The 21,477-nt window shown below is 41.5% G+C and overlaps 1 protein-coding gene across 1 annotated transcript in view; it reads left to right on the plus strand.

The window, feature by feature from the left end:
• Positions 1–21,018, plus strand: part of LYST (lysosomal trafficking regulator) — a 161,036-nt gene extending 140,018 nt beyond the window's left edge. Inside the window, exons 44-51 of the mRNA XM_006895378.1 lie at positions 57–246; positions 1,385–1,521; positions 5,788–5,886; positions 8,700–8,839; positions 9,434–9,531; positions 18,751–18,907; positions 19,310–19,381; positions 20,880–21,018. Coding sequence (XP_006895440.1) covers positions 57–246; positions 1,385–1,521; positions 5,788–5,886; positions 8,700–8,839; positions 9,434–9,531; positions 18,751–18,907; positions 19,310–19,381; positions 20,880–21,018 — 1,032 coding nt within the window. The remainder of the gene's footprint in view (positions 1–56; positions 247–1,384; positions 1,522–5,787; positions 5,887–8,699; positions 8,840–9,433; positions 9,532–18,750; positions 18,908–19,309; positions 19,382–20,879) is intronic.
• Positions 21,019–21,477: the final 459 nt, after the last annotated feature.

Below are 21,477 nucleotides of genomic sequence, written 5' to 3' on the forward strand. Positions count from 1 at the left end.
CACTACCATTTAAAAAAAACAAAAACAAAACACCATTTTCCCTTCCTTGCTTTCAGAGTCCTTTGCCGTGGATAAAAGGCCTGAAGTGGGGGGAGTATGTGGGCTCGCCCAGCGCCCCCATGCCCGTGGTCTGTTTCAGCCAGCCCCATGGGGAAATGTTTGGCTCTCTGCAGGCCCTGCCCACCCGAGCCATCTGCGGCTTGTCCAAAAACTTCTGCCTCCTGATGACATATAGCAAGGAGCAAGGTAAAAGGAGTGCATCGTGAAAACCATCCTGGGCGGGTCTTCCATGAGATTTGAATGTTCCAGGCTCATCTGGCTGCTCTCTTATTTCATTTGTCAAGTTTCTAAGTTCTTAGTGAATAATGGCTTGAATTATAGTTATTTACTACACTGTATGAGTTAAAGCATATGACATGAAGACAACAGGAATTATATTGTCATTTAAAATGAGAAAGATGGATTTGAAGAGGGAAAAGCATAAATGGTAAAAAAATTAATAAAATTTTTAAAAACTCATAAATGGTTACCTCCCAGAAGAAGAATGCCATTTCTATGGGCATTTGCATTAAACTGGAACCCAGAACAGATATGTTTGTCCTGCAGGATGTAGACTGGGATTCAAACAAGCAGACTAAGCAGGGAAGTCAAGATGGGCTTGGAAGTGGGTTGTAAAAGTCTGGCCACCTGCCAAGGCTTCCTTCTGTGACATCACACAACGTTTCACCAGCAGCAGTCGCAGGATGCATACTTCAGAGAGCTTCTTTGTGTGGACAAATGTCAGCTGAGGGTGGTAGATCCCCACCAGGGTGGATTAGCAGTGTCTACAATACAGGGCTCAGGCGTATTCAAGGCGGTGAGGGTGGGGATGGAGAGGGCACAGTTCTGCTCTGCTCTTCATAGGCCCACTGTGAGTCGTTGTCAACTCCGGGGCACCCAACAATAGCAAAGTGAGCCCTCAGCCCTTCTGCATGAATCCTGTCACTAAATGCAAGAGAGCTGTCCCTGCTCACTTGTCACAGACGAGACCTTGGGCAACAGGAGCCACTGGTAGCCTAGCTCAAAACAGCACATGCACATCAGAGCAGAAGTGTGTTGTCCAGACTCATGGCTGGTCCTGCGTGAGTTGGGCTTCCTCCCACGGGCCGCGGCTGCCTGGGATCCCCTCCCCTTGGTCAGCCCTGAGCATAGTCACTGTTGGAAGTTGCTTTTTCTGTAAAGAGGTCATGCAGCTTGTCCAGCTGGGAGAAGAAATTGGAAGCATATGTTAGACATGCTTGGTTCACAGAGCACCGGTAGCATGCCGGGATTTTGTAGACTTTCAGAGGCTCCAAGATGCACAGTGTGAGGTCCCCTGTCTGATGCACTGACTGTCCTCCCCAAGGCGTGCGGAGCATGAACAGCACGGACATCCAGTGGTCAGCCATCCTGAGCTGGGGCTACGCCGACAACATCCTCAGGCTGAAGAGTAAGCAAAGCGAGCCTCCAATAAACTTCATACAGAGCTCTCACCAGCACCAGGTAAACTCTGTGGAAGGTTCTTTGTCAGCGTAGAATATGATGATTCAAAAGAATTTAGAGAATTTAGAGAAGCTCATTTCTAATATCCCAGTCAGTTCGCTAAGTAGTGGGTCAGCAGTGTGCCTCCTTCCTGGTGATCATGGCTTTCTGACCACTCCTGAGTTATCTCCATGGAGTTACTCTCAATGACTCTTTTCTCTTTTTCCTCTCTCTCTTTCATTGCCTTTGAGTTGGAACAAACCCATAGCTGAACCAATAGCAGCCTTGCAGAGGCTGTAAATTGTACAGAAAGAGATTACCCATCTTTCTCCCTCACAGCAGCTGGTGGTTTTGAACCGCCTTCCTTTGAGTTGACGTGCAGCTTCACCACTAAGCTTCCAGCTTCCTCTCGTCTCAGGGTTCATTTCCTGCATGGTCGCTGTCTCTGCTCTCACTGTAGTGCCAACTTGCAGATGTGACTCATAGGAACTGGGCCAGATCAGGCATCATGAGATAGTAGAAAGCCCTATGATTTGAATTAGTGTCCCTTACTCTTTTATTTATGTTAATTACACAATGCTGGACATATAGCTTAACCTTTTCACTTAATATTATTATCATGTACTAAACCCAAAGCCACCACGGTCCTGCTGGTTTCGGCTCCCAGTAGCCCTCAATCAGGTTTCTTAGGCTGTAAGTCTTTACAGAAGGAGGCTGCCTTGTTCCCAACAACCCCAGTGGTTAGCTGCCCAGTGCGTCACTCACTGTGCCATCAGAACTTCAGTATCCTACAACATAAAACCTTATCCAGTGTCTGTGAAAGGACTTGTACACTATGAAGCATCACAGAACACAGAGCACTGCAAAACCTTCGCAGATTGTGTACAGTAGCCTTGGTGACACAGTGGTCACCAGCTCAAGGCCAGGGTCCAACCTACCAGCTGCTCTTCAGAAGAAAGCTGGGCCATCTGTGCTGCTGTCCGTCCGGGTTACACGTTAAAGTGCTGTTCTGCTCTGTCCTGTGGGGTCAGTAGGAGCCAGAACTGGCTCGAGGACACACAGCAAGATTGTTTTCCTTTGACTTCCATGAGATGTTTCTTTTTACTGTTTTGTTGTGTTGTGGATTTTGTTGGGGGCTTTTCACCTCTAAGACCTATGTAGCATCTGCTGTCTATTTTTGTGTCCTAAAATGTGCTCCCATTTCCTGAGCACTCTAGAAATGGAGTAAGCTGCTGTAGGAGAATCTTTGACAGTCAAAGAATTTGTTCTTTGGCTTCAGTGGACTCTTTTTTAGTTTGTCTGTTTATTTATTTGTTTAAGTGAAAGTTGTTTTGGGGTTTTGTTTGCTTGTTTGTCTCATTTTTTAAACCATTTTACCAAGAAAGTACAGTAGAATTAAGGGATGGGGAAACGAAACCATGCTAATTTTTAATAAGAATTTAATTCCTGCAAAATTGTTCATGTCGTATAAAGTACACACTTATTAAAAATAATTTTTAAATCCTTTAATAAAACAAAACATATCTTTACAGCAAAATAGTGTATAATAAAAGTCCTTGCTGCCTAATGACTACATGGATAAAAGTATAGTATTTAATCTTCATCCTTAGAAATATATTATGTCATTTTTTTGGAGCGTGAGAACTCAAGTAGTGCATCATCATGGGAAGATGCGCTGGGTGTCCCATACGGGAGCAGCATCACTGTCGGCATGAGACCCATGCTGCTGCCAGCACCCCTCTTCTCGGGGCGCTGAGCTGTCAGTCTCTCTCAGTCCTCCTCCTTCCTAACATTGAGAGGGAATGCAAAATTCGAAATTCTCAACTGAGTTCACAGAAAACTAAAACTAGAATTTAAAAAACATTGTCTCAGATCCTCTATACACCAATGAAAGATTATGCCATGCTTTGGGCATTGCACTAAGAAAACAGAAAGATAGTGATTTATTTTGTAGGTTGCATTATCTGTCTGGGAGATGCTTCCATCCTTCCATTTTTGTATTATTTTCAGCTTTTTAAATATAGTTGGAAATAATTGGTGAATAATAATGAAATAATTCCTAGAATGATTAAGTCACAAAATAAGATAAAGGGAAAATATTATTAGCATATTATATATTAAATATATATATATGCTGTAATGTGGAATATGTTTTCTAAAGGATTCATTGGGCAAGACAAAATGCATTTGTATATACATTTTGTTCTTTGGGAAACTCTAAGAAAGAATAAAAGTAATGAAATATCCATCCTGATAACCAAACCTGCTCTCAAATAAAGTAAAAATCAGAATTGGACCCAGTGGCCCTTGTTGATAAATTGAGAGTTAAGAGGAGGCATCACCCATGAAAGCCATTTTCTCACCAGACATTTGTGGGGCCAAGGAAAGAAGTGAGCAAAAGTTGCCTCGGGGAGATTGGAGGTGAGGCAGGGCCAGGCTGTACCTGCATGCCCTCCTCCAAGCCAGGAGTAGTAAGGAGGGAAGAGGAGAAGGCTTGGCCAAGGCCTCCCATTCTTTCAGTGGCGTGGTGTGTCTGGAACAGCTGTTGTGAGCAGGAGTCCTGGGAGTGGCAGAGCTGGCACTGAACTGGCCTCGTGGGGCCCTGTGTGGTTCTCCATGCCTGCCTGCTCTTATGACAGAGGGTTCAAGTTCCTTCCCATCCATTCTTCCTCCTTCTCCTACGTAACAGTAATGAAAACTGCTAGAGACAGAAGATCCCCCCAGACATTAAAAGTAAAAAGTAGATTAAACACGAGTGTGCATCCATCTCCTTGAGTGTGGCTCTATTTTTTTTTTAAGAATATGAATTGACATTTATTAACAGGGTGCTCCTTGGAGGCAGAGCGGATGAAGCTTCGTGGCATGTTGTTGTTGTTGTGGGTGTGTCGAGTGTGGCTCTATTTTTAGAGTATATTCCCAGTAGTAGAATTGCTGGGTCAAATGGTATTTATATTTCAAACATTTTGAGAAAGCACCAGACTTTCTGTATTGGTTGTACCTTTTTACACTCCCACCAGCAGTGAATTAGAGTTACAATCTCTCCAAAGCCTCAGCAGCCTTTGTTGTTTGTTGCCCTATTGAACTATGCTATTATTGCTGGGGTAAGATGATATCTCATAGTTGTTTTAATTGCATCTCTCTGATTGCTTGGGATTTTGAGCATTTCTTCATGTGTTTATTTGCTTTCTGAATGTCTTCTTTGGTGAAGTGTCTGTCTGTTCATATCCTGTGGCCATTTCATGATTGGGTTGTTTACCTTTTCCTTGTTGAAGTGTTTATTTCTGTGTTATTCACAATAGCAAAGAGATGGAAACAACCCAAGTGCTCATCACCAAATGAATGGATAGAAAAACTATGGTACAGTCACCCAATGGAATATTACACAGCACTGAAAAACAATGAACTTGTAAAACATTACACAACATGGAGGAGGACATTATGCTGAGTGAAATATCTCAATCACAAAAGGACAAAAACTGCATAACACCACTGTTATAAAATAGGACAGACATGGGGAATTGGGGAGAGAATAGGAAAAGAGTAGATAAATAAGGAACACTGCAGTAGAACAGATGAGGGGAGGAACTGTCCAAAAGGAATATGATTCGACATGATATATCTGACAGCAGTCTAGAACAAAGGGTGCATTATGGGGAGGATAAGGGGAAGGGAGATGAAAACGTGCAATAGTGGGTTAACAATTAAAACAAGTTTGATTTTTTTAAAAAATGCTTAAAACTTTAATCTTAACATTTTAATCTAAATTTTATTTTTTTTACAGAGGTTTTGGATTTCCATTTCAGATATAATTGAAACAAAGCCTTGAATCTACTCATAAATTATTTCTCTCTGTGGAACACACAGCCATGTATTTACATACAGGGAAATGTGAAGTCATAGGCTTCACTGTGATGCAATTTCTTTTTTTTTTTTTTAATTTTATTTCATTATTTTGTGTGTGTGTGTGTACTGTCAAATCAGATCTGACTGGTACAAGAGGAGATTACCCCCTCCTTCTCCAGCAGAGCATCTGGTGGATTCAAACCACGTACTTCTGGGATTGCAGTGCAGCTTCTTACCAGCAATTTCATTTTTAAAACAATTTTTAGATGCCCAGCTGGAAGTTACAGAATAGTCTATTCCCGTGGCTGGCGCCGTTCTAACCATTTCAAGGAAAATATTGACCTTTGATTTTGTGATTACACATTCTTCACAGAGTTCTCAGAAAATAGATGTGTTTTCAAGCTTTTTTAACCCTGATAACTGTTGATTTGTCCTCTTCCATAGGTGACTAGCTGTGCCTGGGTCCCTGACAGTTGCCAGCTGTTCACCGGAAGCAGATGTGGTGTCATCACCGCCTATGCCAACAGGCTCTCCAATAGCACGGTAAGCCCACGTCCGCCTGTATCTGTCTCTACACAGCCGCCTGTGCCCACCCCACAGGTGCTGGGCCCTGTACTTCAGTGCAGTAAAGGGATCCTGGGTGTGGCAAAAAGTGGTTTTTATAGGAGTAGCTTTCAAAAGCAATATTTTATCCTTCCCTCTGGTCCCCTACATGAGCCCTTAAAATGCAGAACATCACAGAGGAAGCTTTTCATTAAGGTGTATGAGGATCCAGGTAACCTACAGAAATAATTATGAGAGCTTTCTTTTTTCCTCCCTGTTTATTAAGTAACAGTATCTAGGGTTAGGCTGTGTTTCATATTTAGGGTCTTTCATTGTTTGTTGATGCTAAAGAGTGCACCACATTGTCTCTAGCAGGAAAACTTCGAGTGCCTAATCAGCACCTTTTCCATCCGATCTGTGTGTATTATCATTATTCTATCACTTACTGGAATTCTTTTTTTTTTTTCAGTTATTACTGCTAGGACTTGAAAATTTAAAGGTGAAGCATTATTTAATACTTGATCCATTTATTGTCTTTCCTTTCTGGAATCAACCATCTATGGTGAAGTTGAGGATACATTGGAAGCCCTCTAAACAACAGATCTGAACCTTGCCCTGTCGGGTCATCTTGCGATCTCACCCATGCATAACCCCATTGTTATAGTCACTGTCTCAATCCTCTTTGAGAGTCTTCCTCTCTTTTGTGACTCTCCACCATTCTCAGCATGATGTCCTTCTCCAAGGACTCTTAACAGCATACCCAAAGTATACGAGACGAAGTTTCACCATCCTTACCTCTGAGGAGTACTATGGTTGTACTTACTCTAAGACAGACCTGATTGTTCTTTTGGCAGTCCATGGAGTATTCAATACTCCTTGCCAACATCAGAATTCAGTGGTATTCTTTCTTCTTCATTCTCCCTTATTCATTGTCCAACTTTTACATGCTTACCAAGCAATTGAAAAGACCATGGCTTGAATTAAGTGCACCCTAGTCTTTAAACTGATGTCCTTGCTCATTAGCACTTTAAAGAGGTCTTTGACAGCTGACTTGCCTAATGCAGTATATCTTTTGATTTCTTGACTACTGTTACTATTAGTGTTGATTATAGATCAAAGTAAAATTAAATTATTGATAACTTCAATAATTTCCCCTTCTGTCACAGTGTTGCCTGTTAGTTGAGGGTTAAGGATTTTTGTTTTCTTGATATTAAGATGTAATCCATATTAAAAGCTATCATCTTTGATCTTCTGCAGTAAGTCCTTCAAATCTTCCCTTTCTGTGAGCAAAGTTATTTGGTCTACATATTATAGGTATTAATGAGTTTTTCTCTAATCTTGATGCCACACCAGGTGACATAATGGTTGTTGAGCTGCTAACAGAAAGCTCTGTGATTTGGACCCACCATGGACTCCATGGAAGAATAATGAGAAGTGGGTTCTCATTAAATGTACAGTCTTAGGGAGCTCTGGTGGCCTAGTGGCAAGAAGTTGTTCTGCAATCCCAAAGGTGCACAGTTCGAATCCACCAGCTAGAGAAGGAGGGACAATTTCCTCCTGTGCCAGTCAGATCTGATTTGACGGTACACAAATGTACAGTGTTGGAAGCTCAGTGGAGGGTTGCTAGGTGTGAAATTTGATTTAGCATAGAGTAGGAGTATAAAAGCTTTCGTAGGAAACATAAATATGCAATTCATATGGCAGTAGTTTCTGAGGGGAGGGAGAAGGTTAGGATGCAGAATAAGTATAAAAACTGCAAATCATGTTTAATGTGTTGTTTATTTAAAAAATAAACTAATACAACAAAATGCTAAGATTTTTTTAACTCAGTAGTATATAGATGTTAACCATACCTTTTATTCCTGCTTTTTCTATTTTTTAAGTATTGAAATACTTTCTAATAATAAATATCTCACATACTGAAAAATAAAGGGTCGAACTCTGTGGGGACACCAGGCATCTGTGAGCATGGTCTGCCCTAGACCGTAAGTTCTGCCTCTGACTTAGAAAACAAACCCCTAAATGTGTGGTAAGAGCAGGATAGATGGTACACATGACTGTAATGTTGTGAGTTGATGCAACTCCTTAAAAAGCATGCTGTCAAAAATTACAAAATTGTTACCAGTCACAGACCCAATAGTAATGTCCTAAAAGTTTTTCCTAAAGAAATAATTCATAAGAACAGAGCTTCGATGTTGTTGTTATGTACCATCGAGTTGGAACCTACCCAGAGCTGACCCTCTGGTAGGTTTTTAGAGTCAGTTAATCACCCGTAAGAATATTGCCCATCTTTCTCCCGCAGAGCAGCTGGTGGATTCAAACCACGTGCCTTCAGGTTGCAGCACAGCTTCTTGCCACTAGGCCACCAGAGCTCCCTAAAGCTTTGATAGGTGATGAATTTACTTATGGCATAATCTGTCTATAATTTTGAAAAAAACTTGAAGCAGTGTTCAATAAAGAACATACAAGAAAATGAAGGGATGCTAGCTACATAGGACATTTAAACATCATTAAAAATTAGTTTGAAGGCAATGGAAAAAGTAGAAAATGCATAAATCACAAAATAGAAAGTTATTTGTATGGTGATGTCCTATTATAAATATGTATGTGTTTTATATAAAGACAGGCTAATAGACACAAATGAAAATCATATTAGGTGATGAAATTGTGGGCAGTTCTAAATTTTTAATGTCTTATTTAGTTTTATCCTTTTAAAATGTTGAAATAGACTTGAAATGTGTTTGACAGAATAAGTAATACTATATTCTCTGTGATGCCTTTGTGGTGGTTTTTACCTTACCTTTCTGTTTTAGCCATCAGAGATAGAAATGGAGTCTCAGGTACACCTCTATGGACACACGGAAGAGATCACCAGCTTATTTGTTTGCAAACCATACAGTATATTGATAAGTGTCAGCAAAGACGGGACCTGCATTATATGGGATTTAAACAGGTACAGAGCTCAAACAGCTGTTTTAAATGTTTCCATTCGTACCACATGAAATGGTACATTTTTATATCTTTCTATCTTCATAATCTCAAACATAAGATGCAGACTTTACCTTTTTAATTGTAGTTAATTAATATGTCACTTTGTTGTTATTGTTAGATGGCATCGAGTCTACTGCGACTCAGTGACCCTATGAACAGCAACTCTGAACCTTGCCCTGTCCTGCACCATCCTCATCATCTTTGACATCCCTGAGTTCATTTTCATAGTGTCAGTCCATCTCATTAAAGGTCTTCCTCTTTTCCTCTTCACCTTTCCCTCCATGATGTCCTTTTCCAAGAATGCCCTTCTTGACAACGTGTCCAAAATATGAGAGATGAAGTTTCACATCCTTGCCTCCAAGGAGCACTGTGGCTGCGCTTCATCTAGGATATATCTGTTCTTTTGGCAGCACTTGGGATATCAGTACTCTCCTCCAGCACTACGGCTCAGCATCATAGAATAGGCCTCATAAATTCATCACTGAGAAAAGAATCCAAACAAAAGGATACCACTGCATTGGACGCTCATGTATAACGCAAATCATTTCTCTTTCAGGCTGTGCTACGTCCAAAGTCTGGCTGGACACAAAAGCCCTGTCACCGCTGTCTCTGCCAGTGAGACAACAGGGGACATAGCCACGGTGTGTGACTCAGGTGAGCGCCCCCAGCATGAGCTCACAGCCCAATGTCTCTAGCAGCTCGCTGCGCCCACCGAGTCTGTTGTATGTTACGTGCAGAGTCACTGACAGATGGAAATGCTTCATCCAGGGCATGTGTGATGTGTGTGGACTGAAGGACAACAGGCCCCACACCAAATCCAACAATTTAGGCATCAGTTTCCATAGAGTTAATACTGTCACTGTTTAACTCTGAGTTACTCTTTCTGCTTCTAATTTTTATCTGCCCACTTTGTTACTTGCTTTCCACCTAACTTCAAAGCAGTTGCAGATGTCTGACTTTGAATCTCTTTTGTCCAATGCCTGAGTGGAGATAATATTTAGAATGATAAATGAGGGGGGTGTTGATTATCTAGTGCTGCTGTAATAGCGAGACTGGTGGGCTTTCACAAACAGACATTTATTTGCTTACAGCTTACAGATATTTATTTGCTTACAGTTTCTCTCTCTTTCTCATTGCCAAGGAGTTGTAACTGGCCCATAGCTGACCCTCGAGCTGGTTTTCAGAGGCCAGTGGAAAGTTGCCTGTGCAGGTATTCTAGCTGTAGGGTCAGCTGTGGGCCGGCTCTGACAGTCCATCTTTCTTACTCACTGTAGCTGGTTGATTGGAACTGCTACAAGAGCTCAGGAGGCCACAAGTTCACCTTTATTTGACATTCAAATATAATATCTTTATATTTATTATATATATTATATATATAATATTATTATATATAATATATTCATAAAATGGCCTGCATCTAGAAGATATACTGCACCACACTCCTGATGCTTCTGTCTCAGTGGTTCTGAGGTTCCCACTCTGTTCTCTTTCACCTTCTTACTTCTTGTGAAATAAAAGGTGTTATAGATCACACCCTAAGGAAACTCAGTATTGTGGTAGGATTAAAAGTGTTTAAAAAAAATTTTAAAAAGAGTGTTTCACATCATCCTAATCCTTTTACAACTGTTTAGATTATCAGATCATAGATGTCAACTTAAGTTCCACATTACATCATTACATATAAGTAGGAGTGGGAGTGTGGGATCCCATGGTGGGATGTTGTTGTTGTTAAGTGTCATCAAGTCGCAGGCGACTCATAGCGACCCAATGAATGAAAGTCCTGGACACTTCCCGTATCATTTTAGTCCTTTCTCCAGGTTCATAGGGTTTCCAGAGGCAAGCTATTGTGGAAGTGGATGCCACTCCTGCTTCCAAGCTTGTTTTAATCGGGGAGCTTCACCAAACACTGTCCACCAAGGGTAACAGTATTTGGCTTCACAGCATCCACAAGTTACCTCTGTACAGCAAGTAGACATACCAGGGTTACACGACCTAGAAGAATGTTTCACCAAAAACAATTAAAGGCAGGCCTAAGGGCCACAGAGTAGAGTCACCCACCTTTGGCTTGAAAACATGATGGGATAGTTTGCCTAAATCATGTGATGGAAACAGAGATCTCCTTTGATCAAGATTGAGAGAGAGAGAGTGTGTGTGTGTGTGTGTGTGTGTGTGTGTACTCACACAATGGTTCAAATTCAGAAAGGGAGTGCATAAGAGAGTCATTCTATCTTGATACCTTTTCAATTTATGCAGGACAGATTGTTCTTGAGGCTGGGCTTTATGAGGAGGAGTGTGGCATCAGGATTGGAGGAAGACTCATCAACAACCTACATTGAGCAGGTGATACAACCTTACTTGCTAAAATTGAGGAGGACATGAGGCATTTGCTGCAGAAGGTCAAGGACTGTAGTCTTCAATATGAATTGATGCTTAATATCAAGAAGACAAAGATTCTTACCACTGGGCGTATTGGCAGCACCATGATGGATGGAGAAGAGATTGAGGTTGTTAACAACTACAGCTTACTCGCTCCACAGTCAACATTCTTGGCACCGGTAGGCAGGAAATCTAAAAACAGATTGCATTAGGTAAATCTGCTGTCAAAGACCTTTCCAGAGTACCAAGAGGCAACTAAGTCTGTCTAGAGACTAAGGTGCATCTTATCCAGGCCGTGGTCTTCTCAGTTACTTGCTATGCATCAGAGAGCTGGACAATGACTAAGGATGACAGAAGAAAAATAGATGCCTTTGAGTTGTGGTGCTGGAGAAGAGTCTTGAACATACCATGGACTGCCAGGAAAACAAATAGGTCTGTCTTGGAGTAAAACCAGGTTCCTCCTTGGAGACTAGAATTTTGAAGCTCCATCTCTCATACTTTGGGCATGTGGCCAGGAGTAACCAATCCTTGGAAAAGGACATCATGCTTGGAAGGGTGAAGGGACAGCACAGGAAAGGAAGACCTTGGATGAGATTGATTGATACAGTAACTGGGAAAATGGGAATAGGTGTGTCGGAGTCAGTGAGACTGGTTCAGGACAGGGCAGGCTTCAGAGCTGTTGTACATAGGGTTGCTATGAGTCACAGGCAACTCAACAGCACATAATAAAAACAACAGCACATACAGTGGGCTCGAGTGTGTCAGAGATTTTGAGGATGGCACAGGATATGACAGGGTTCAGATCTGTTGTTCATAGGGTCACTATAAGTTGTACTCGACTCGATGGCACTTAGCAAAAACAATGTATATAAAGACATATATATGTGTATAAACAATATATATTCTATATAAATAATATCTTAGTCTATGAAGTATCACCATACTCTCTCTCTACCTACATTCATATATTCTAAAAAGTCAGCTCTGGTAAGGCAGGGAGTTGTGCTGTTAACCCACAGGTTACAACCCACTCGTTGTTCCTTGGGAGAACATTGGGCAGGCTCCATCTGTCGGATTGACAGCCATAGAAGCTCAGCAGAGTGTCAGCTCTGAGTCAGTTCTGACTTGATGGCGTTGATGTTGCGAACATGTTAGAAGCCCCTAGCTGTGCCCTCCAGTGCCTCCAGGACAGAGAAGTCAAAAATGTTCTGAGTGTTCTGGTAATATTTCTCCTTCTTCTTGTTGTTGATTACCATTGCTTTAAACATGACTCATAGCAATCCTATGGACAAAAGACCTGAAGCAAATCGTCATTTCTCAAAATTCATAGAGTTTTCAGAGGCATATTGTTTAGGAAATGGATGCCACTCCTACTTCTTAGAGGTCTTTTAAAATTGAAAGAATCCTTTCAAAAATTGTGTATTGCCTATTGTCATTAGAAAATGTCTTTGACAGGTCTGTAGCAAGTAGTCTTATAGCCTTTGCTTGCTCTTTGATATCTCATTTTGGGGAGTAACTTTTTATTTCTTTTGTTTGTTTTACAAAACTTCTATTCATTCTTGTATTCAGTAAGAGTAACGTCTGCAGTTATGCTTAAAGGTGATAGAAGCGGAAGCGTTGGTGGCCCCAAGCCCTCTGTGAGGAAATCACATCATGAGAACGTTTTTATGTCCTGGTGACCAGGTGTGAGGGAGGAGATTCTGCACAGTCAGCTTAGGTGACAGAAAGGAGCCCAGGTGGTGCAGTGGTTAAATTGCTTTGCTGCCAGCCACAGGGTTGGCAGTTGGAATCCACCAGCCACAGCCTGGAAGAAAGATGCAGCAGTGCATATCTGTAAGTCTGTGGCCTCAGAAATCCTGGGAGACTGCTCTGCTTTCTCTGAAGGGTCTCCATGGGTCAGACTTGACCCCAGGATAGAGTTTGGGGTTTGGGTTGTGATAACAGAGAACTGAGCAGAGGAGTGATGGCTTTGCTGGTTGTCCTTCCATGACTTGTGCATTAGCAGCATTCCGTGGTAACACCAACAAGGATGCTGGGGTTTAATAAATATTTCTAGGGCATTCTCTCTGCAGTGCTTGTTATCATTTGAAAGTGAGGACTGATCCTGAGAGGGTGAATTCTGTAATTACTTTGTTGCTGGCAGGAGTGATTTATAACTATGATGTTGTATCAGTTAGTCATGTGGGAAAAGAAAGTAAAATTACTTTTTGCTGCAATGACTAATTGACTGGAAGAGTGTTCTGGTGTCCCTGGACAGCCCACAGAATAACAGAGTAATGGGCATAACTCTTCTTGCCAATTTGAGAAAAAATACTTTCTCAGTTTTCTGAGGCCATTGGTACATATATGTAAAAGATTTCATCAAGAGCATTTGATACTTCAGGAGTCTCTAGTTATGAACCAAGTGCATTCCTGAGTCTTTCAGAATTTGTAGGTAAGTCCAAAGGCTCAAAACCTTTCACTGGTTTAAAAGCAGTATGTACAGCAAGTCAACGTCATGGTGATGAAATATTTGTTGTCAGCAGGGTTAGTTCAAGGAATCCTGGTGGTGTGATGTGTAAGGTGTTGGTGATTCAAATCCAGGGGAAGATGAGGCAATCTGATCCCATTAAGAATGACAGTCTCAATAAAATATAATGTAAAGAAAAGGTTGTAGAAAACACAGTGTACATGCATGAAACATAATGTATATAAATTATAAAAATATTAATTAAAAATATAAAGGATATGTTGGCAATGAATCATTATACATGTGTGTGTGTGTGTGTGTGTGTGTGTGTGTGTGTGTGTGTGTGTACCATCAAATCAGATCTGACGGTACAGGAGGAGATTGTCCCTCCTTCTCCAGCAGAGCATCTGGTGGATTTGAACCACTTACCTCTGGGATTTCAGTATAGGTTTCTGCCACCAGGCCACCAGAGCTCACCAAATCATTATACAGAAATTTTTAAAAATCGATCTACAGGCTCAGAAACCCAGTGGGGAACTGCCACAAACCGGAACCGATTCCCGGACATCAGGTTGAACTTGGTTTAGGGGTTGGTTAACAACTTTCAAAATGAAGATTAAATACATTTTGTCTCTCATACCTTGACCATGTTGCTAGAAGAGGCTGTTCCTTAGAGAAAGTCAGCAGAAAACTACAAGATTCTCAACCAAATGGATTAACACAGAGACTGCAGCAATGGGCTCAGGTGTGTCAGAGATTGTGAGGATGGCACAGGATAGGACAGGATAGGGTTCAGATCTGCTGTTCACTGGGTCACTGTGGGTCTTACTTGACTCATCGGCCCTTAGCAATAGCAACAGCAAATGGCAGTTAGGAATTATCCTTGACTTGGTTGTTTCAAATCTAACTTTTGTAACCTGGAAACTGCCTGTATAAAAGCATAGTCAAAATAATGATTTTTTTTAAAAGTGAAGCCGAATTTATATTTAGTGGCTCAGACTAAAGTACATCCTTCTATTCTCATAGGCCAAAAGGGAAGTTCTCAAACTGAGCCCACCAAAAATCTTGACCCTTTTAGCAGTGCCATGTAAGTCAACATAAAATGAAAATTAAAGAAAAAAAATGCAGACATATGCACACACATTCACACACACAGAAGAACAACAACCAAAAAGCCCATTTTCACTAGGACAATTCTTTCTTCTCCCAGGCATGTGAACAGGGTGGCTCTGTCCCCTGGGGTTTCTGAGGTGGTCAACCTTTGCAGAGACAGACTGTCCCTTCTCCCTCCCAGGGAGTAGTTGGCGGGTTCAAATTATTGACTTTTTGGTTAGCAGACAAATGCCTTAGCCCCAGCACCACCACAGGTAAATTTACTTGGGTAAAATTACCCTTTTTAAATATTTTTTATTGATTTTCATATAGTAATATCTTTACAGTATGTTTCATGCATACACATTTTCCCCTACTAGTTTATTTACAAAATTCTAGTATAAATTTGAACAAATTCTTTTACTTTCCCTCACCCCCCCCACCCATCAAATTGTACAACCCATTGATTAATCCCCCCTTTCCCCCTGCACATCCACACCCCGCTGCTTCCAGCCTCTCCTACCCCTCCTGGATCCTTATACTCATTCTACATTAACGGTTTTACACAGTATTTATCCTTGTGGGACTGAGTTAGTTCACTCAGCAATAATGCTCTCCAGTCCCTCTCAAGTTAGGAATTAATTTACAAAGTTATTGCTCCTGCATGCTGCATAGTAATTCCATTGTGTGAATGTACCATAATTTCTCAATCCATTCATTTGTGGTTGGACGTTTAGGCTGTTCTTGTGATGATGAATAATGCTGTTATGAACACTGGTGTACAAATCTCAGTCTGTGTCTCAGTTCTCATGTTCTCAGGGTATATTCCAAGTAGTGGAATAGCTGAGTCATAAGGAATTTCTGTTCAGCTTTTTAAGGAAGTGCCAAATTGCCTACCAGAATGGTTGCACCATTTTACAATCCCACCAACAATGTATAAGAAGAGTTCCTTTATTGCCACATCCTCTCCAACATCTATTACTTGTTGCCCTATTAAACTTTGCCAGTCTTACTGGAGTGAGATGGTACCTCATTGTGGTTTTGATTTGCATCTCTCTTATTGCCAGTGATTTGGAGCATTTCTTCATGTGTCTGTTTAAGATATTTGGGAATGAATGTAACTAGAGATACAAGAGATCTATACAAAGAAAACTATAGAGCATTTCAGAAAGATACAATAAAAGACCTAACGAAATGGAAAAATGTGCCCTGTTCATGGATAGGAAGACTCAATATGGTGAAAATGACAATCCTACCAAAAGCAATCTACATGTTCAGTGCAATCCCAATCCAGATACCAAATTCATTTTTCAAGGAGATTGAAAGGGAAATTATCAAATTTATTTGGAGAGCCAAGAGATCCCAAATAAGCAAAACACTTCTGAGAAACAAAAATGAGGTTGGAGGCATAGCACTCCCTGATCTTAAAACCTACTGTACTGCAGTGGTAATCAAAACAGCATAATACTGATACAATGACAGATACATAGACCAATGGAACAGAATTGAGAATCCAGAAATAGACCCAGCTATCTATGGTCAACTGATATTTGACAAGGAAATCGAAGCTATCAAATGGGGAAATGATAACCTTTTCAACAAATGGTGCTGGCAAAACTGGACTTCCACCTGCAAAAAGCTGAACAGGATCCACATCTCACACCATACACAAAAATCAACTCAAGGTGGATCAGAGACCTGGGAGTAAAGCCCAAAACTATAACATTTTTAAGAGACAAATTGGGATCAAGCTTAGAAGCACTAGTCCAAGGTATAAAGAGACTGCCAAATACAACCAGAAATTCACAGTCTAAAGAGGATAAAACTGATGCATGAGACCTTCTAAAGATTAAATATCTATGCACATCAGAAACTTTTTTCCAACAGGGTGAAAAGAAAACATACAGACTGGGAGCAAACATTTGGTAATACCATCTCAGACAAGAGTCTTATAGCAGAAGTTTACAGAATACTCTTGGGCCTCCACAAGAAAAAGACTGATAATCCAATTACAAAATGGGCAAAAGACATGGAAAGAATTATCACAGAAGACAATAAAATTACTTTTTTAAAAGATCTAGAGATCTGGTTTTTAGTATTTTTAGTATTTTTGAGATGATATATAACAACAGACAAATATATGTAGTTTATAAATGTATATATAAAACCTGAAATAAATTTTTACTGGAATTGAAGTTAGAGTTATTAAAAACATTCTTCCTGCTCATAAAACTTGTTGGTGTTTTTTATGAGGTTCGCTTTTTATAGTGAAGAAATGTGAAAGTTATTTAAAAACTGTGAACGTGTTGTAGTAGGTGGTTTCTGGAATTAAAAAGGAAAAAAACCCAACCTCACACACATTTGTTCTAGTACCTGAGGTAGATATGCCTTTGAACTAAGGGAACACACCACAGTCGGTTCAGAGTTGCAGCAGTGTTTGAGAACTTAGTCGCCCAAACTTTGGCATTCAGCACCATGGGCAGTTCCCCCATTCCTTTTCATTCTTGTAAGTGTGTACAAGAAGAGAAGAGTGTGTATTTTAGTGGAGGGTTTTGCTTTGTTTTTAAGGAATGCCTGGCTCTCTGACTTTGGATTGAATGTATTCTGTACCGTGTATTGAGCGAACGTCTTGATTTTGATACTTACTTCTTAGGCAGATGAGTAGCTACTTGGTTTAATTGCAGTACAAGTTGCTAGTGATTTCTAGGGTAACTGTTGGCTGTTTCCTACTAAACCATGCTTCACGTTGTCCAGGAGCAGGACTCAAACAGATTAAACCATTCAGGAGCTATGCGTTAAAATGCCGAGCTTCAAAATTAATATCTTTATGATATGTGTCAGTACAAGCTTTCTAACCTTTTTTTTTTACTTTGCCTTTTTAAATTTTTTAATCTTTTATATTCATTATTGTTGTTGTCATCACATACCATAGAATCAGAACTGACCCATAGCTGACCCTCCAGTGAGTTTTCGGAGACAGTTAATTACACTAGAGAAATTGCCTATCCTCCTGCAGTGCACCTGGTAACCTTGAACTGTGTGCCTTCAGGATTGCAGTGCTGCTTCTTGCCACTGGGCCAGCAGGGCTCCATTTCATCTTTTATTAGATATTAAACTTAAAGGAGTAAAGTGTGTCCTAAGCAAGGGAAGGGGTTGCTGTTGTCATGTGTATTACCTTTGAATTCTGAATCTCCTGTGTTCTGCAACTGGCTAAATCATACCTCCTTAGCCATCCTGGGCCACAGTTTCTACCTGTGGTGCTCTGAGTTGGCATTGTGGGTGTGATTTAACATCATCTATGATACGACACTCGGTCATCAGCTGTGGGAAGTCTTAGAACACCCAGCATTAGGGTGGTGATGTTTCAAGGTATATCCTTGATATTCAGCATATCCTTCAAGAAGCATTTCCAATATTGATTTCAAAATATAAAATATTGTCAGCACCTTAATAAAGGAGAGAAAAAAGATTCTGTTTTATGCTAGCTGTATTGGAAAGAGAAAATTAAACATGGTGAGGCTGTGTCAGTGTAACTTGACATCGTCTTAAGCCTTTCCTTTAGCAGCATGAGGACATTTCCACAAGGAGGCCAGCCATATTGCTAGGAGGCCTCAGACCTCCAGCCCTTCTGGAACACCCAAGTCTGCTTACAGTGTGGTCTTCGAAAATGAAAAGCCTATTTAGTGAGATATTGATTTCTCAGGTTCATGATTCACTTCCATTTTTTTACATTGTGATCACGCCAGCCCCCAGTGGTGATGTGTTTGGATAAATTAGCAAAGTTCCATGCAGCTTATAGAGGGGTGATTTCACCTGCCCTTTGTGGGTGCTTATCCGCATCAGCACTGAAGCTAGTGAGCCTACAGGCAGGCACTCCCTTCCCGGGCCCTATGTGGGGGGGCTTGGGGCTCCAAGGCAGGCCATCCTGGGGACCAGTCAGTGGCTTGTTGTTTCAGCTGGCGGAGGCAGTGACCTTCGACTGTGGACTGTTAATGGGGACCTCGTTGGACACGTCCACTGCAGGGAGATCATCTGCTCAGTGGCTTTCTCCAACCAGCCCGAGGGAGTGTCGGTCAACGTGATTGCTGGGGGCTTAGAAAATGGGATTGTGCGGTAAGAGCCATTCCACTTCTCCTTTCTGCTCTCCTGCCATTCCGTGCCTAGTTTTTAATACTTGGGCATAGAACTTTAGTATCGAGAATTGAAAATCACCTTGCATATAAGTTCTGAAAATTTTTTTTTCTGCCTTATTTCTAGTTAATGAAAATAGCTTTCTTGCCATTTTTAAATGGTATAGAGTTTGCTAACTGCCAAAGACTATCGGTGTAAAGTGTATAAAGTATGAAGTATAAAGTTCTCTTCCTCCCAGCACTCCAAGTGAGCTGTCCAGAGGTGGCTGCAGTTAATTGAGACTTTTCTTCCTCCCAGATGGTGTTTAACAAAGAAATGAATATGTGGGGATTTTAGGAAGGGCCATTTTTGTCTGCAGAATGTAATGACAGCTTTTCACCCTAGGTTGTGGAGCACATGGGACTTGAAACCGGTTCGGGAAATCACGTTTCCTAAGTCACACAAGCCAATTGTCAGGTAAAATACTCTGATTCTTCCTATTGTATTTTATGACTGATGTTTCTGCTTACCCTCTGCTGCAGAGTTCACTCCACTCACAGCAGCCCTCCACCGGGTTCCCGAGGATGTAAATCTTTATGAGAAGAGACTGCCCATCCTGCTCCTGTGGGTGACTCGGAGGTTCATCCTGGAGACCTTCTGCTTGTCAGCCCGAGAGTACACAGTGTGCCACAAGGACGTATTACATTTATGTTAGGGCGATTTTTAAATACCAAGTTGCCTATGACCCCATGTCAGGAGACAGCACCATCCTTATTTTCTTGGAGCTTGACATTTAAATCAGGAACATACTGTCTAGTTGAAAGGCATGCTAGCAGGATGCCTAAAAACACTGTCTTCAGCTGTGGAAACTTTATTTCCTTTCTTGTAAAGGAAATATGTCACTATGACAGAGTCCTGTTGGACACTCACTGAGCTCTCAGGCTAACTGAAAGATCAGCTGTTTGAGCCCAGCAGAGGCTCTGCTGGATAAAACCTTAGGAATCTACCCCCATAAAGAGTGCATCCTGGGAAATCCTGTGGGCACTTCCTCTCCATCATGCAGAGTGCATCCTGGGGAAATCAGGTGGACACTTCTCCATCATATAGCGTGCATCCTGAAAAAGCCTATGGACACGTCCTCTCCATGAGGTAAAGTGCATCCTGGGAAATCCTTGCGTGCACTTTCTCTCCATGAGGTAGAGTGCGTCCTGGGAAGTCCTGTGGGCACTTCTCCATCACATAGAATCACTATGAGCTGGGCATCTTCAGACAGCACACAACAACAGTCCTTTGCTAGGTACACAAACAATCTGACTTTAAGAATTCAACTGGAAATTATTCCAGTTGTATTTTATCAATATCAGTTTCTTGTCAGTATACCAAATTTAAATTTTAGTGAACTTAAATTAATTTATTACCTTTTTTTTTTTGCAGGGAAATAAAATCTCTCTGTGAAATATTTTATTTCTAAAAGGAAAAAAATCTGATACTCTTTTAGCTTTTAAATCTTCTGGTCCTGGCTTTTATTGTACATTGCCTACTTAGAATTAGCTTTAAACATGTATCATCATGATAGCTCACTGTATTGGAATTACTTTTAAACAGTGAGTTATCCACAGCCATTTCCTTGATAGCTTTAAGCTCCAGTGATGGAGCTCTGGTGCATCAAGGTAAGGAGTGCGCTGCCAGCCCAAAGGCAAGTGGTCGAATCCAGTAGCTGCAGCTGCTCCTCAGGAGAAAAATGAGCAGCCTCTTCGTATGTGATTTACAGCCTCTGAAAACTCGCTGGAGAGTCTGCTATGAGTTGGTTCCAACTCAAGGCACACAGCACAGCAGAATCCTGTGACGATAATAAGGTCTTCACGCTCACCTCTGTGTGGTGGAGTGAAAAGAGACAAAGCTCTTGAGCTGAGCCCTTTGCAATCCCTTGTGTAGTGTTCCAGCACAAAGCTCACAAGCTGGGTTTCCTTTGCAGCCTCACCTTCTCCTGTGATGGCCACCACCTGTACACGGCTAACAGTGAGGGCACTGTGATCGCGTGGTGTCGAAAGGACCAGCAGCGCCTGAAGCATCCCATGTTCTACTCCTTCCTCAGTAGCTATGCAGCTGGCTGAGATTGAGGGGCCTCGCCTGTCTCCAAGCACTTTACCTCCAGCAGCATCTGTGGCCCTCCTGCTTCCAGAAGGCACGGGTGACTCCTTGTACCCTCCTGCCCCGACAGTGACTGCTCACCTGCCCACTTCCCAGAGCCCACAGGGTCCGAGCCATGGTCATTCTGACCAGGGAAGGTCAGGTTGGCATGTCTGAACCAACAAGCTGGGGTCTCGCGTGGTAAAGTGAACACTTCTGCTTAAAGTTCTTCCCACAGTGGAAGGATTGGGGGCTCGTTTGTCTGTTATCCCAGAAAGGACCAGAAGTATGTAGCTTGGGATAACAATTTATACAAAAGTACTCCTAAAAACACGTTCTATTTTAGAAGATTTCAGTCCTGAGATAGTATCGCCTCGCATCACCCACCCTCACCCAAAAAAAAGAGTGAAAAAGAGAAAGAATTCAGGTCTCAATAATTGCTT

The sequence above is a fragment of the Elephantulus edwardii genome, unplaced genomic scaffold, assembly GCF_000299155.1.
Source record: "Elephantulus edwardii isolate Elephantulus edwardi_28Jun2011 unplaced genomic scaffold, EleEdw1.0 scaffold00166, whole genome shotgun sequence".
Lineage (NCBI taxonomy): Eukaryota > Metazoa > Chordata > Mammalia > Macroscelidea > Macroscelididae > Elephantulus > Elephantulus edwardii.